Source organism: Leuciscus leuciscus (assembly GCF_965113295.1).
Source record: "Leuciscus leuciscus genome assembly, chromosome: 8".
NCBI classification, from domain to species: Eukaryota; Metazoa; Chordata; class Actinopteri; order Cypriniformes; family Leuciscidae; genus Leuciscus; species Leuciscus leuciscus.
The window spans coordinates 19497154-19513425 of record NC_138732.1 but is presented as its reverse complement, the minus strand read 5'-3'; the positions used below and the strand labels follow the sequence as shown (position 1 = coordinate 19513425).

Genomic DNA, 16272 nt, shown 5'->3' with positions numbered 1-16272 from the left:
CGTCACCTCGGCCCGCTCAGGAAATGTGTCTCTGTGGCCAAGAAGCAGGAGGAAGAGAGCACAGATGACACACAGCCTAACTATCTCCACCAACAATCTTAGAATAGTTAGCAAAATGTTACTGGAAATATCATGTATACTGTAGATAGACCTATTGGAAATTATGCTTTAGGAAGAAAACTACAGTACAGTGTCATTGAATTATTTCTGTGCATTTTTATTTATTAGATGTATTAGCCATAAAATACAGGCATGTACTAGTACAAATGCAATCATGACTCTGAAAATGTGCTATATATAAATATATAGATCTTTATTTATGCTGGGTTAATATTAAAATACAGTTATAATACAAAAAATATATATATATATATGTAGAAAACATCAGTGCATACAATTTTACTTCACAAATACCAGGCAACATCACAACATAATTGAAAGTATCATTTGGCAGTATATACATTTCATTATTCCATCAGCTATGAATGTAGTACTGGGACTTAAAAACAATCATTTTCAGCAATCACGGGCCTAACCGCTTTTACAACGGTCAATATAATCTGGTTTAACCAATGCAATGATTTCCCATCCATTCCATCCCACAGTGTTGGTTTACTTGCATACAGATGTTAAGGAGTTAATACTGATAGCACCTACATGAGTGCACATGCTTTTACTATTGACTATTTTGCTATTACTAGTGACCAGCCTGTTGAAAAAATTATAGCCTGCCCTGCAAGCTTTAGTAGTATTTTAGCACAAACGACTACTGAATTAGTAACAATATACCTTCCTCTGATTAATAGCTGCACAACATAGTACGTGCTGTTATGTATACAGTAGTGTAATCAACATAAATATGGAAAGTACACAATGCAGTGTAACTATTGTTGAACAGAGCAAGGCCTTTTTATTGTGGTCCACATTTGATCAATAATTAACCGAATGTTTCCTATTAAATGTGCATGAATAATTTACTTGCTAAGGCTTCTGAAGCCACTTTCACAGTGATAGACTGGATGTTAGGCACCCACAAGCCACTCTGTCTTGCAATATGTAAGAAGCTTGATTCATTTTTTAAAAAGAAACAGAATGAACACTATGATCTTCTGCCAGATAAAAAAATACTACATGCGGGAACAAAAGTGATTCATTTGAGCTTCATTGGCCAAGACTCAGGAAAATGGCCCTCAGACTGGAACATGGAAACACAATGTGCATCCTAAGTGTTGATGATCAATGTGTCCTGCAATATCAGATTGAATTCTGGGAAGGAATTTCAGACCGCACATTCAATTATTCATGATCTGTGGTCTTTGTTTGACAGTTTGTCTGACAGTTGCGTGAAATGCGAGTAAAATCTGTTCTAAAGAAAAATATTTATTATCCTAAAAAAGTAAAGAATGAGCTTTAGTAAGCTCTGAAATAATAATTTTAGCAAAATAAAAATAAAATATCACATAACCAAAATTCCAGTTTTCATTTCAATAAAATATTTATCTAGAAATAAAATAAGGATTGCCTTTGTCCTCTCCTTCTAACCACTGAACAAATGATTTCATAATTAGCCACCATTCTGTATGAAGAATGCCATTTCACTGGGGAAAACAGTGCCGTTATTGTAATAAAATGTGCTTTTTATGTTCACAGTAGACAGCAGGAATACCTGAGGTGGTCTGTAGCTATATCTCAGACTGCCACAGTGAAATGAGTGGCAGTCCACTGTACTCATGTACTCATACACAACCTTGAAAAGGTGCACAGAAAAAGGAAATGTGAAACTCTGATGACCAGAGTAAAGTAGAACAGAAAAAATGAAATTGATAGAATGTGCACCCAACCAATCAGACTTCTGGTGGCTTATAAGTGCAGACCAACTCAGACGGGTGGTGTGGAGTAACGGACCACATAGTTATAGTCTGGAGGTGGGCTGTGACATTCCAGCTCTGGGTCAAGAGAGGAGTCCTCTAGACTCAGGTCCAGTGAGGGAACAAGCGCTGGGTATTTCTCCTTCTCACCCTCCAGCAGAACGGACTCCTTGCTTTTGCTCTTCATCCTGTGGGAGGAGCAAAGGGGTTTTAATGTACCCAAATTGAAAATTAACATGTTTGAATAGTATTATTATTTTGTTGTTCTGTGTATGCAAACTTTGCTCTGTGTGTTGCAATGGGTTTCAATAACATCTTCATCCGGGGTCACTGGGTCAGACACCCTGGAGGGCTTTGCTTTTAGTCTAAAGGGGCAGTAATTTGCAGTAAATATCTATAGGAAATAGATTGGCATGTATTGGGGTCTGTACACAGTCGGTGCAAAGCACTCCACATATGTGCATACTGAATGTGGGAGTATCAGGTGGAATCCAGAGGGACAATGTTGAGGGAGACTCTTGGACAGCAGTAAAGCTGTAGAAGGTCAAAGGTGACAATGATTGAGTGGGTCCTTGGCAGGGGCCGCCTCTTTACAATATATACATCATTCTCTACATACACTGAGTGGCTTTTTTTCCCATGGCTGTGACCATGGCAACCTGTGCATGGCTTTGCCAGATGGTTTCTGGCTGTGCCCAGCTTTTTTTATCATATCTAGGATGTGGACTGCATTGGACGTGACAAGATGGGGGAGTGCTGACAGAGGCGAAACAGTGTTTTTAATGAAAACCTGTTGATTTTATTCATTTGACAACCAAGCTCTGCAATCTTCCCTGCTGCTGTATTTATGGTGTAGAGGAGGAGGGGTGTGGTGTTATTAAAACTTATTACACAGGTCTCTGGAATTCTCGATTCTGACTGGTCGATTACAGCATTCAACGGTCTAATATTTCCTAATATTCGCTGATGTCCAGAGCAATACTGTATATCAGTCCATTTATTTGAATGAAATTGGCACTACTTTCATGTCTCTCATATCACACAATGGACTTGCTCATCTCAATTATTGATTATAGTGAAAATTAACTTTAGTATTAATATCACTCACTATAATATTTTTACAGTATTCATCTTGTTACTACAGAAGGCTGAAAGTTTTGTAAAAAAATTCTTAGCAGAAGCTTTAAGATAATTATTTATTATTAGATAAAATTATAAAATTTTATCATTATAAAAAACCCTTGTCAGGGTTTATTTTGTGATAATGACATGTTGACTTGGCATCATCTTTTGAAAGATGTCTCTTATGCTCACCAACTCAGTAATATTATGACATATTATTACAATTTAAAATAACTTTTCTATTTTAAAATATTAAAAAAACATATTTATTGCTGTGATGCCAAAAATGAGGCTGTGATGGGTCTACTCTATGCCATTACTCTATTTTATGTAACAATGTTAAAGTCTTTAGTTTCTTTTAAAAAACAATTTATATATATATATATATATATATATATATATATAATCTTCAATCCTCTCCCCTTAATTGTCCTCAGTGTGAAAAGATGGATCTCAAAATCATTCAGTCACTGCTGGAAAGGGTTCAAATATGCAAAAGATGCTGGAAAACTGAAGAATTTCCAGGACCTGAAAGATTTTGGTCTCAAGAACAACCATGATCGTGGTCGTGGATTATCCAGGTAACGACACGCAGTATTAAGAATCAATGGTATGTAAACTTTTTAACAGGGTCATTTTTATAAATTCAGCTATTTATTTGTCTTGTGGACTAATGTAAAAAAATAAATAAAATCTTATTCAGGACAGTACTAAACAATAAATAACATGCATTTTGTATGATCTCTCTTTTCATTAAAACAATTAACATTTTGCAGATTCTGCAAGGGGTATGTAAACTTTTGAGCATGACTGTATATTTCTGAAACTTTTGTACGGTAGTGTAGATTTATTTTTAACATGATATAGAAAGATCCTTTTTCAGATGAAGATCATATAATATAGCTCTGACATTGTGGTGTTACCACTACCCAACTCTTATCTAATGCCAATTGCATGTTTAAACTGAACACTTCTAAACAGCATGACCAATTAGTTAACCACTTTGCCTCTCCAGGTCTGAGTCATAAACCTTCAATCAGTAAGAGATTATCACTATTTGTCTAGCTGCAATTGGTGGTGCAAACTGTCGCCCTCAAATATTAGGATGCCATATAGTCCATGAGGCCCTGAATGCAATTTAGAGGATAACCTTAGTAGATTAACCCTGGCCTTTGCTACACTGGAAGACCATAAACGGCGTCTCAGATCTCAAACGGTTTAACAAAACCAAGGCTAATCCAGCCCAATGGCTTTCCATTAATAACTTAAAAGACCCCCTTCGCTTTAGTTTTCAGCACCATTTGCCCTGGGGCACTTTTATGAACAAGTCATGTTGTCTCAGACCACAGCACACTTTAGTCTGCAGTTAATAAATCATTAGGCTGGTCGAGGACGAGAACTGACAATGTTTTAATCATCTGTTTCATCAGTCAGTCCATATATTTAAGTTTTATACATTCTGTAGCAAAAATACTTGGACTCTAAATGGAATATATTAGTCTCTAACACTATTAAGCACTCTTTCTATCAATTACTTCCTCAAATAAAATAAAGGCATAATTCAATGCGTATTATTATTTGAAATGGCAAAATGCCATATCTGTAGCTGTGCCATTTCAGCGATGGAGTCAGAGGCCATTACAGCCCAGGCGGCACAAACAAAGATGCTAGTCACCAGACCTTGCAGCCAGCTTTAACAAGTCACACGCCCAGCCCTGCTTTTGTTGTCTGGCTGTTGAGATTGTCACCTTAGGCAATATCTCTCCACTGTGCCATTGTTTGAGAGACTCTCGTGCAGGCACGTCTCTCAAAGAAAAGGGGTAGTGACTGGAGTCGTGTGGAGCTTGGGGGAGAAACTGTATGACAATTGTGTCATCTACATTCCAGCCCAGTGGGAGGGTCTCTAGGGCATACGCCGACAGCCCTACCCATTCTTGTGATTCTGGACGTGGCCAGGCAAAAGGTCTAAACAGGACTGAATATACTGTACTCACGCTCGGGCCATGAAACTCTGCGGTCGGGCCAGTGACTCCAGGCGTTTCAGTGTCTTCATGTCATCTGAAGATAGACCTATCCCACTATCTGACTGCCCACCCTGTGAACAACCAAGATGACTTAACCACAGAAACATCATTTTTGCATTGTTGCGTAATGTGCAAATTAAGTGCTATTTCTTATGTGCGGAAAATCAAGCTCTTCACCTCGTGGATCTTGTTGGTTCCATTCTCCAGGATAACTTCATCAAAGGTCTTCACACTCGCTGGGCGGATCTTGATGTTCCTGAAAGCATCAAATACTCCACATAAGTTCAGTATGGAAAGTTTCTCATGACATCATGTCTGGCAGATTCAAACAAATACATGAAACATACTAAAGTAAGAGGGATGTGTTCGGCATCACAGTTTCCAAGTGGAAGTTCAATACTTTGTTGAATAAAATACTTTAAAATTTAATTTTACACAGCAGAGATAGCTCTTTAATTCAGCTTTAGGGATAACAGGGATAGCAGAACTTCAATACTATTCTCTATACTTGAAGGATTCATGGAAACACAAGAGTTGGATAAATATTATCTTAAGTAGGCCTAAATCCTGAAACTGCATTTGTGGTACAAGAGGAAATTCCTTGAGGGGCCCTTAATGCTACGAGGACTGTTCCTTATCAAGAAACAATTAGTGTTTCCTTCACCCTTTGCCTTATTTTAAAGCATTCAAATGAAGGCCATTGGGATGAAATGTGGTTCATGTTTGGTTAGAAGAGGAAAATGTACTGTATGGAAACCAGAAAAATGTTGGTAGAACTTAATCTACAAAAAACACATTTCTGAAATATTCCTCATGAATAATGACATACCGACTTTTTTTTAACATCAGAAATACAAATACAGATCAGTCTGAGCATATAACTGCTAAATGGATAAGATAAAGCTATCTTACCAAGCCATCCCGGAGTCTCTAAGAGAGGCAGGTCTGGAGGAGGTCTCCTTTGTGGGGCTCGGGTTTGAGGGGTCTGCTTTGGTCAACAGGGCCGTGTTGATTGGAATGTAATGCTTTCCCTCCTAAAAGACACAAAGTGTTTAAAAATTCAGCACATTTTAAAACGGTGACATCACCCTGCATATGGTATTGTAGGATTCTGGAGGAATCTGTACATAAATCTGCAGGGGAATGTGTGAATAAGTTTTATGGATATGATGTTATTAGGGACAGTCCAGGCAGTACACTAAGCTTGATTCCTTATGTGAGAGAGGGAGTTTGGATGTCTTCCAATTCAGGCGGCTTAGAATATGTTTTGATCTCAGTGCTGTGTATTGTAGCCTTTGACTGAGAACATATCTTCTATTATAAATCATATGCCATATTATAAATCAAATCCATTCCTTACCTTTCTTTTTGAACTGAGAAAAATGTTTCAGAACATACTGATACTGATACTACAAATGGTGGATTTTTACATTTCTTCTGCTTGGATATCGTGTTGATTAGTACAGGCATTTCAGTATAAATTTGCTTGGTAAATGAGATACATTTTGTAATTGAGAATATGGGATGTGTGTATGTAAATGTAATATTTTTATGTCTATGCTTGTATTTGCTTAAACATAGGTGTACTTTTCAAAAGTTCAGGGTCAGTAAGATAAAAAAAAAAAGAAATTAAAAGTTTTAAATGCATTAAATTGATCTAAAGTGACAATAAAGACATTTATAATGTTACAAACTGTTTGCAACATTGATAACAAGAAATGATTCATAAGCACCAAATTCTGAAGGATGATGTGACACTGAAGACTGGAGTAATGGAGTTCACAGGAATACAATTATTATTATTATTTTTATTTTAAAAAGAAAACAGTTATTTTTAAATTTCAATAATATTTCAGAATTAAATTTTTACCGACCCTAAACTATTTGACTTCATGAGTGACTTTGCTTGTCTTAAATTTTATTTACAGTCGCTCTGAACCTACATTAATAACTCATTCACCTTAGATCTGTGAATAACTGTTAAAAGCAGTTTGCAGTGACAGTCTGCCATGGTGTTCCTGTGTAATAGTAGTGCATCTCTCATCCCATAAAATCCTTGTGGTTTTGCTGTTGTCGGAGTCTTTAAACTTTCAGATACAGTTTGTGGGAAAGACATACAAGGATAATGAAGTGAATGAGATCGTACCTGTTGCACACTAGCCTGGAGCAGATCTCCTAGCCTCTCTACCAGTTCTGTGAAAGTGGGCCTCTGGGATGCTTCTCCATGCCAGCAGTCTAACATGGTTTGATATCTATGAAGAGATAGAACATTGTGTTCAATACGCCATTATCATAAATTGCAATTCTTCAGCAGCTACACAAACCTTCATGAATTACACCCTTTGCCTTGACCTCTAGCTTAGTCTGCAAATCCAGCTTTATCCAATAATTTACACTCATCGTAATATTCAGTGCGTGACACGAGGAGTGAGGCTGAGTGTTTTCATAGCACCGTTCTCAGGGTGAGAGTTTGTGTTGAGAGGAACTTCCTCCTGCTTTACACGAGCTGTCAGCATCTCTGCCCACAAGGGACGTCTGGGGTCCTTTATTGGATTTTGCAGTGGTCTGTAATGGTGAAGTTTATCTGAAGGCTAAGGTTCAGTTGTGAAACACTGGGGCGTCAATGCACCGACCCGTCATTTGAGTAAATGATCACGGGCGATGATTGAGCTGTATCCTGTTTATACTGTGGTGTTGCACTCACAGGTCCTTATATAAATAAAGCCTGTTAAGCATGAAACTCTCTGATCTCGTCTGATTAGCACGACATTGGGCAATTTGGAGTATGGAAAAATTACTGTACTAGTTGATGACTCATTACTTCCTTACACTAATCACCATATATATTCATCAGGGGTTGAATTCGGTAGTCATCAGAGAGATTGTATTCTTCTCGTGGGCTGCGTAGGAGATTAGCAGGAGGAAGCAGGACTTCAAAATGGTTATTTTAATGAATCCAGATGGAGCGACTCCTTAAACTAACAGGAAGTCCAGAAAATTGGTGAATAGTGGTTCCTCTGAGATCAACGGTACACCAGGATGTTATTTATCCCATCAAGCTGTGCTCACACCTATGGCATACTTTTCATGGAGATATATGGAAGCTGAAATGAATGAAAGCCAATAGCATTTAGTTAAATGAGCCTGTGGGCTGGTGGGAACCAGTTCATCATTAAATGGGTGAATCAGTCTGGATAAACTGATTTCTGAATTGCATTTCTTTTCATCATTCACAATAGGGAAGTTTGGGTCAGGGTCACTCTCAGGGTCAGGAGTAAAGTAATGTTTACCCTGAGTCTAGTACGTAACTTGATCAACATATCTGCTTTCTTGAAGAGCAGTGTTATCTGTGCTACCTCCTTCAAAACAACACTCAGATGATACAGTATATTAAATTGACCCTCATCTGCAATGTTAGTTTACGTTCATTGAAGCTAAATGGTCTTGGCACCAGAAAGGCTGTATTCATGAGTGTCGCATTCAATTCAGATCTGACGTCTGGACTGCATTTTGTAGGTCATCTCCAATCATCATCTTTCATGACCTCTTGTTATGTTCAATTAGCCAGACGGCGTGTGTGATTGCGAATTTGAGACTTGCTTTATGCAGTAAGTTTTAAAAATAAGTGCTCCGTTCAGGTTTCCAAATGTTTAAGACGGAGGGTATAATACAGTTACAGAATGTCAGATATGAAAAATTACCCTCCTGAATAAGCCCAAAGTTTTGAAACGAAGATTGAGTAGAGCACTTCGTAGACAGCAGTAGGGGTTCTTATTGAGAACAGACAGTGAATATTCTCTCTCAGATTGAGGGGATTCAGTTCTCTGCACCCTTTTTAAGCAACACTAATTTAATGTTGTCCGCTTCACTTCCTTACCACGTTTAAAACTGATACCATGACCCCTTTTCTCATATCTTGTTACATCTGAAAACTGTCAGATTTAGGTTTGGCTCGCTCTCTAACCCTGTAACCACAATGGGAGTATCTTGACGGTGGGTTTCTCTGTATGATACCCAGGGGTCCTGCCACTGTGTTGGGCCACCCCACGCTGCCTAGGTAGACTGAAGCCTTTAATGTGAGCTTGAGTTTCAGCTGCATTGGTGTAAGTTAGTAATGGATACCTAACACACATCAACTGCACTATAAACTAGCTGCCAATCAGAAGCTGCTCCCTTTCTTCTACTCAGCAAATAATTGATCTGTTTCCATTTAAGGCTTCAGTCTTGTGTCAAAGCAATGAAATTAGATACTTCTGCTCTTTTCAACTGTATCGATAGGAAAGGATTTTTTCTTCCCCAGAATGCAGGTTTAATCTAATAACCCTGCAGAGTTTTGTAGGAATAAAGTCACTTAAAGTTTCTATAAAAGTCCAGGCATCACACAGAAGTAATTTACTTAGAGAGATTTCATAAAATAAATATCTTAAACGATGTATACTTTGGGTATAGTGGCATGTGCTAGAACAGACATGTAATAGACATGTAATGTAATACAATTGTTATACTTAAAAAATTGTTTTCTTGTTTTTAGACGGAGGAATGCTATTACCACTACAATTTGTAAATTAAAAATGGCTTTTACTAGAATAAATTGAATATTAACTCAACATATTATTTCAAAATTACAACGTTGCATGTTTGTAATTGTTGAATACAGTCGAGGTGGGACAGGCCAAAATCACAATTTTAAAGGGATATTTGATGTGTTTATGCTATTAATTTTATGTTACACATTAGTTTACCTAACATATCGAACATTTCTCACAAAAAACACAGTATTTGTGGCCCTAATGCTTAAAAAAGTAATAACAACTGTATGCATAGTTGACAAATCCCTTTCAAATTAGGACTGTCTGAAATCAGTGACATAAGCAGAGCGATTCTTACATTTCAGAGGAGGAGTATTCAGGAGCTTTCATCCTGGTGCCCTCCTTCAGTTGGCAGCAGAATTTCTCATCAATGTGTAAGCCAGGGTAAGGGGAGGCACCTGGGGAGAAGAAAGAGAATAATGGGGTTATCAAGACTTTTCCATGAAATAGAGCTCTGGCCACTTCAAAGGGGCTGACAAGAAACTCACTAAACTGTGAAGTGGGTTGGGAGCATATAGAGAGATCAATGGAAAGATCTCGGCATAATCAGCATCAGTGGGGCTGATGAGGACAGTCAACTAAACTTGGAAACTCTATGCAAAGCTGTTTTCTCCAGAAACACTAAATTATTAAGACAGCGTGAAATAACAGACTGTTGAGACTTTGCTGCACATTTGCAAAAACCATGATTCATGGAACAATATTTTCATTTACTTGACTGAAATCCTTTTAATAATATCTGATAACCACTAAAATATGCAGATCATAACAATGAATCTCAGAAAGGGTCAATCTGTCATTAAAGTATGATCTAAACCCCCTTCTGATGTAAATTAGGTAGTCATTAAAAACAAATAAATTAACAGCACTCGAAATATCCCGCAACTTTGTAAATATAGTGCAGTGGATGTGGAGTGCCTAGAAAAACAGGGACAAGAAATTCAAATCCACAACACAAAACATGAGAGTGTACTTTGGGTGCGGTGCAAACTTTTCCCCCACGGACACTATCAAGTAGCAATAATAATTTTTCTAAACTTTTCGTGTTAGTCTATTTGACACCAACTTAAGTCAGTGCAGCTCAGTGGTAGTGACAGCTCAGAGTCATCAGTTAAGGTCATATTACTTCAGTATCGCTGATAATTTATTATTTATATTCTGTTTTCCTAAATGTTGCTTTATTTCACTGTGTGAAATGACGCCCCACTATTTTCCCACAGATTTCATTGCATCCACTACAGTAAAAGTGTGAATGTAGAGTGTGAATTTTTACTGTGGTTTCTGGTTCATTTAATATGCATTTCAAAGTTAGAATAAAGGGCAATTGAGCGCAGACAGGTTAACTTATAAAATAAAGTATTTTAAGAAAAGGTAAGACAAGTTTTAGATAATTATCTTCCAAAATCATTCCACAAAAAGTATGATCCCTGACATTATACAACCAACTATATTATACACAACTCATATACTGTATATATACACATACATGCACACAGACATATGCTCACTTCTAGAATGATAGTCATTAAAATACATAATTTAGTGCTTAGTATTATGATTTTTTTTAAAAAATAATGTTTGACACTATTCCAAAAAAAAAAGTTATGATGCAAAGAAATATTTAAGATTATGCACCATTTTTTTTTTCTGCATTATTACTGGCCAAATAAGCACAATAATCTGTAATGAAAAATTCAATATTAAATTAGAAACTAAAGCAATAAAGTAGAAATGTCAATAGTGGTTATATAGTAGATATATAAATATCATGTATGCATACATATATGAATGGTGACATTAAAATTGTTTGCTCAGAGCCTTTAACGACAAAGGGGCCACAGCTACACTGTACAATATACCATTAAAGGTTATAGTACATTTGTGGATGGGGAGCAGACATTTACATTAAATGCTGCCTGGTAACTGTGGGTTTACATTCCCAGTTGGGAATCTAACCTGATCAAATGGAAGATAATTCCTCTGTTTTACGACCTCTATTTATGATAATAACAAAAAAAAACACAGCGTTGAAGTTCACAGATGTTGTTGCACTAGTGGAATGAAAATTTTTGTTTTTTTTTCAAGCTGACAACGCAATCCATTTTGTCCCAAAGGAAAATGTAACAGCAGCTGACAGTTATTGCCCACTACATCTGGAGGAGGTTGATAGCGCAGGGCACCCTTATGAGCAGCCTAGTTTGTGCCAGGTGTCTTTGATTGAGGACCCTTGAGTTCGTTTTATTTCCATTTGGATGGAGCACAGCATGTGCTAAGTTGCCTTCCTACTCCATGTGTTTAACTTGGTGGGTGCTGAATCCTGTCTGGGCTTTTTTCTTTGGTGTAAAACGCACCGAACCAGTAAAGCAAACAAACACAGTCTAAGAGACGTCTCTATAGAAGAGAGGAAGGGGGGAAAAGCTTCACTTTGTTTCATGGAAAACATCAGGGTTGAAAACATTGTTCCCAGAACTGAAGGCCTGAATTCATAAAAGCTAAAAGTTATTCTTTGATTGTTTCATAATCGAATCTCCCCCAAATATTAAATCAAGATTGTTTGTGATAACAGTCAAAAAGTAAAATAAAAGATTATAAAGCATTTTAAACTCTTCTAATTGAATTAAGTTCCTGAACTGTTGCAACAGTGCTGTGTGTGTCTCCAATGAATAGATGATTAAAGAGGATTGTGAGTTATACTCTTAGGACAGCAATGGTATTTACCAAGAGAGAAGATCTCCCACATGAGCACTCCAAAAGACCACACGTCACTCTGAGTAGTATAGATCTTGTCAAATATCGCCTCTGGCGCCATCCACTTTAAGGGAAGTCTGGCCTGTGAAAAGAAATGCAGTCCATGTTAGTACCACTCACACCTGTAAAGGAACCACTCCCAATATTATTACACATTCAAAAACGTGCAGCTTATAAAATGCTGTCTATTTGATTATACAATCTGTATGACGTCTTGGCTCAAACTTGACCACAAGAAAAGATCCTTTGACCAGAATAATATTATTAGGGCTTATAAAATGACTAACAGCACGCCAAAGACTCTTGGCATTAACAGAATTATTTTATCCTTTTCCAGATGAACATTCATAGTGTCAGTGTTTTGGACTGTTATCCTTTATGTCCATCATACTAAGTAGATTTTAAACACTTTGTGCATTATACAGACTCGCTGCACCATGTATCCATGACTGATATGAAGTAATTGGATAATATTCCCCACTTACCTCTCCTTTACGGACATAGTCTGGGTCCTTGTATACATCTCTTGCAAGTCCAAAATCGCAAATCTTCACAACGTTGTTTTCAGACAATAGGATGTTTCGTGCGGCCAGATCGCGGTGAATACACTTGTAGAAATAAAAGAGAGATCCTATTAGATTATGTTCTACATATTTCATCTATCAGTTTGTTGTAATAGCAGGATTTAATTATATGTTCTTTAAACTCTCTGTCTTGACTAGGTAAAAGGGCTGTAGTGAAGATGCGTTTTGTGTCTTATTTGAACCATGTGTGGCATTGTGCTGTCAGATGGAGCACATGATGAAAAGCTGTGATAATGTAAAACACGTGGGACTGCCATCGGGGAAAGTCTGACCTGAGGTGAGATGAAACTACATATGCTAAACCGCATCTTTAGAATGTGGCAATTCATCTCATCTGCTGGATGTGTGTAAATGAGTGTTTTGGATCAATAAAGTAATTTGGGTTTTCATTTTCTGGATTTTGAGACAAAACTTTTAAAAGTTGCCAAAATAAGGAGATTGATTATTACTATAAAACTAAAAGCCAAAGAATAATTTAAAAAGGAAATTTGTATTAAAATGATCTGCCACAACAAAATAAGAATACAATGATTCATTGCAAAGGTTAAAGCTGCAGAACGAAATCCTGAGTAGTGAAAGCGTGACTCTTACTTTTCTCGAAGCCAAGAACTCCATGCCTTTAGCCACTTGAAAGCTGTAGCAAATCAAGTCTTCCAATGTAAGCACTTTCTTATACAAATCCTCTTGCTCTGCAAGACAAGCGTAAAAGAGTATTAGCAGCTAAATCAAACCATTGTTTTGTTATGCAATTTTTGGTATGTAAAAAGGAAATAGAATATCTAAGAATTTCTTCTACAACAAATATGTGCTGCATATCAAGTTTGATGTTCTCTTAATCCATTAATAACAGTTTTTTTAAGGCATAATTCTCCTGTTTACTACAGACACATCCGATAGGGAGACACAATGAAACATGGCTTCCTTTTTTTAGAGCAGACTGCGACGTGCAGTTTGTCAATGATACTCAAGTAAGCGGCTTGTGGGTGGGTCATCCACCTGAGTAAACAGTTTATCAAACCAGAAATAACCGGTATGGGACAGCACGACTCAATGTATCCACAGCGGACTAGCTCTGGTCTTGCAGCAGGAAATTAGAAAAAGCTCTGTACGCAGTAGGTGACAGTGGCTCGTACAAAATATCAGTTGTATTTATGAATCCTTGAGGAAGCCACCTATCAGACTGAGGGGGAAAAAACAATCAGCGGAGCCTTGAGAGTTGAGAGGGTGGGGTGGAGGTGAGGCAGGGGTTGAGAGGGAGGAGGGGAAAGGGGAAGGAAGACACTCAGTCGCTACCTTCCTCCTCTTCCTCCGAGTCGCAGTAGCTCTTATCTTCAATGAAGCCGGAGCTGGCTGAACTTCCGGTGCTAGCCACGCTCTCCAACCTGCGCTTGATGAGCTCGCTCAAATCACACCCGGAGCTGGAACGCAGAGCCTTACCGTCCTGAGACTGTGGAGGTTATCATCACATGCTCCAGTCAATATCATAAGTCATCATGTCAAATCACTGCTTAAATAAACAAGAGACATTTATGCTTACCTTGTAAACGACAAAGTCACCCCTCCTACTTCTCAAGTAGTTAGAAAGGTTTCCATACTTGCAGAATTCCACGATTATCATTAGAGGACCTAAGCGTACACCAAACAAATGTTTTAAAAAAAGAGAGATAGAGAGCGAGAGAGAAAAAGTTGAAATTTTGCACAAATTTCTCATGTCGCCAAGGTTGAATTCTCTCTGTCAACTTCCTCTTACCTCCACGCTTTGTGCAGGCTCCTAGCAGATTGACCACATTGAGATGATGACCAATATGGATCAGAATCTTCAGTTCAGACATTAAAGCTCTACACTCATTATTTGTAGCTCCCGCTGTTGAGTGAAGAAGAAGTTGGAGGACAGGGTAAGAGGAAAAAACGTATTAATGGAATATCTTACATGGTCAGAGAGGATTTTTGTTTGAAATGTTAGGAAAATGTATAACTGTCGCGGTGATCTCAAGCATGCTGTTGTATTTCTGGTCTCCTGTCAAAAGACTGACCTTTCAATTCATTAATGTCTTGACATAATTGTGGCTTAAAATTGAAAATACTAAAACTATATTTAAGATAAATGATATAATAAAAATAATTTAAATAATTTTAAAAAATCTATTATCTACTATATTATAAATACATTTATTTAAAATAATTAAATCTATGATCTATTTTTGAATGGGAGTTTGAGCAGCACTTTGATTATCAGGATATACATCAGGTTTACACACGGAAATCACTGGAAAGTATAAAATTGAAGTTCAAAGCCTGTCATTGTGTTTAAAGGAACCTTAAACAGACAACATAATGCACACCATAAACTATAGAGCACAGTTCAACATCTGGAGACAACATTATTATAAACTGTCTGAGAGAAACAGCACTTTTCCAAGTTCTCAGTAGTTTGTACATCATTCTAGGGAAATATGTGGTCAGGAACATTATCCTGGTGACCTTTTGAGGTCATGGAGTCAGATTGGGAGCCTGTTGTTTTAACACGTCAGGTTTCCTGTGGTTAAGACCCATCAAAGTGACACAGGAGAGCTATGTCCAACGTTGTGCAGTAATTCGTACATGATTCATACCAAAGACACCTCACAGAGACTTTTACTGAGAAGAATATTGGCACTGCTTGTTTCAAAGTAGGAGAAGGAATTAACCCAGCATGAAGAGTATTATGTCAAACTGAGGACAGACCATTTTTTTCCTTTGCATTTTAAAATTGTCAAGTTTTTGGTGATAAAAACATGCAAATAATGAAACCGTGACTGCTTATCTAGTAGGGCCAACATACTCTGCAAAGAAAATGAGTGGAGGCAGTTGATTTTATCATTTGAAGGGATTCAAATGAAGGAGATCTGCTTCTTATTAAGAAATGACCTGTGGTGCATGAGGCGGCATCAGTCTTGCCTCTCATTCTATGATTGATGCACAGGGAAGATTAATATAATGACATGAGTGGCTATGCGTATCTAAAGAGTCGACAGATTTATCATCATCAAGAACAGACAAAACACCACCACCAGTGCGGCACTCATCACTCTGCAAGAATGCACCATCACCAAACAAATGCCACAGCCAGTTGACCAGACAGGGAGAGCTTAGACAAATGCAACCGCACGGAAATACAGTCCTGCTAGACCAAAATATTTGTTTTACTTTAATGCATGTCAGTAATTCCATGTGTTGATTCAATATTGTTACGTTATAGTGGACATTTTTGGAAAGTGACAATAAAATAATAACAAACATTAACGAGTTACAGAAGGTGAACCATGTTGGTTCTGGTTCAGAGCGATCTAAGAAACAT

General features: G+C 37.5%; 1 protein-coding gene across 1 annotated transcript in view; it reads right to left on the bottom strand.

Moving 5' to 3' along the window:
• Window positions 1–196: 196 nt before the first annotated feature.
• The window catches only part of kdrl (kinase insert domain receptor like), a 49020-nt gene continuing 32944 nt past the window's right edge, over window positions 197–16272 (bottom strand). Inside the window, exons 19-30 of the mRNA XM_082177374.1 lie at window positions 14686–14799; window positions 14473–14561; window positions 14229–14382; window positions 13527–13624; window positions 12837–12959; window positions 12322–12433; window positions 9902–10001; window positions 7161–7266; window positions 5927–6048; window positions 5192–5270; window positions 4985–5085; window positions 197–2056 (exon numbers count right to left, since the gene is read on the bottom strand). Coding sequence (XP_082033500.1) covers window positions 1879–2056; window positions 4985–5085; window positions 5192–5270; window positions 5927–6048; window positions 7161–7266; window positions 9902–10001; window positions 12322–12433; window positions 12837–12959; window positions 13527–13624; window positions 14229–14382; window positions 14473–14561; window positions 14686–14799 — 1376 coding nt within the window. The 3' untranslated portion in view covers window positions 197–1878. The remainder of the gene's footprint in view (window positions 2057–4984; window positions 5086–5191; window positions 5271–5926; window positions 6049–7160; window positions 7267–9901; window positions 10002–12321; window positions 12434–12836; window positions 12960–13526; window positions 13625–14228; window positions 14383–14472; window positions 14562–14685; window positions 14800–16272) is intronic.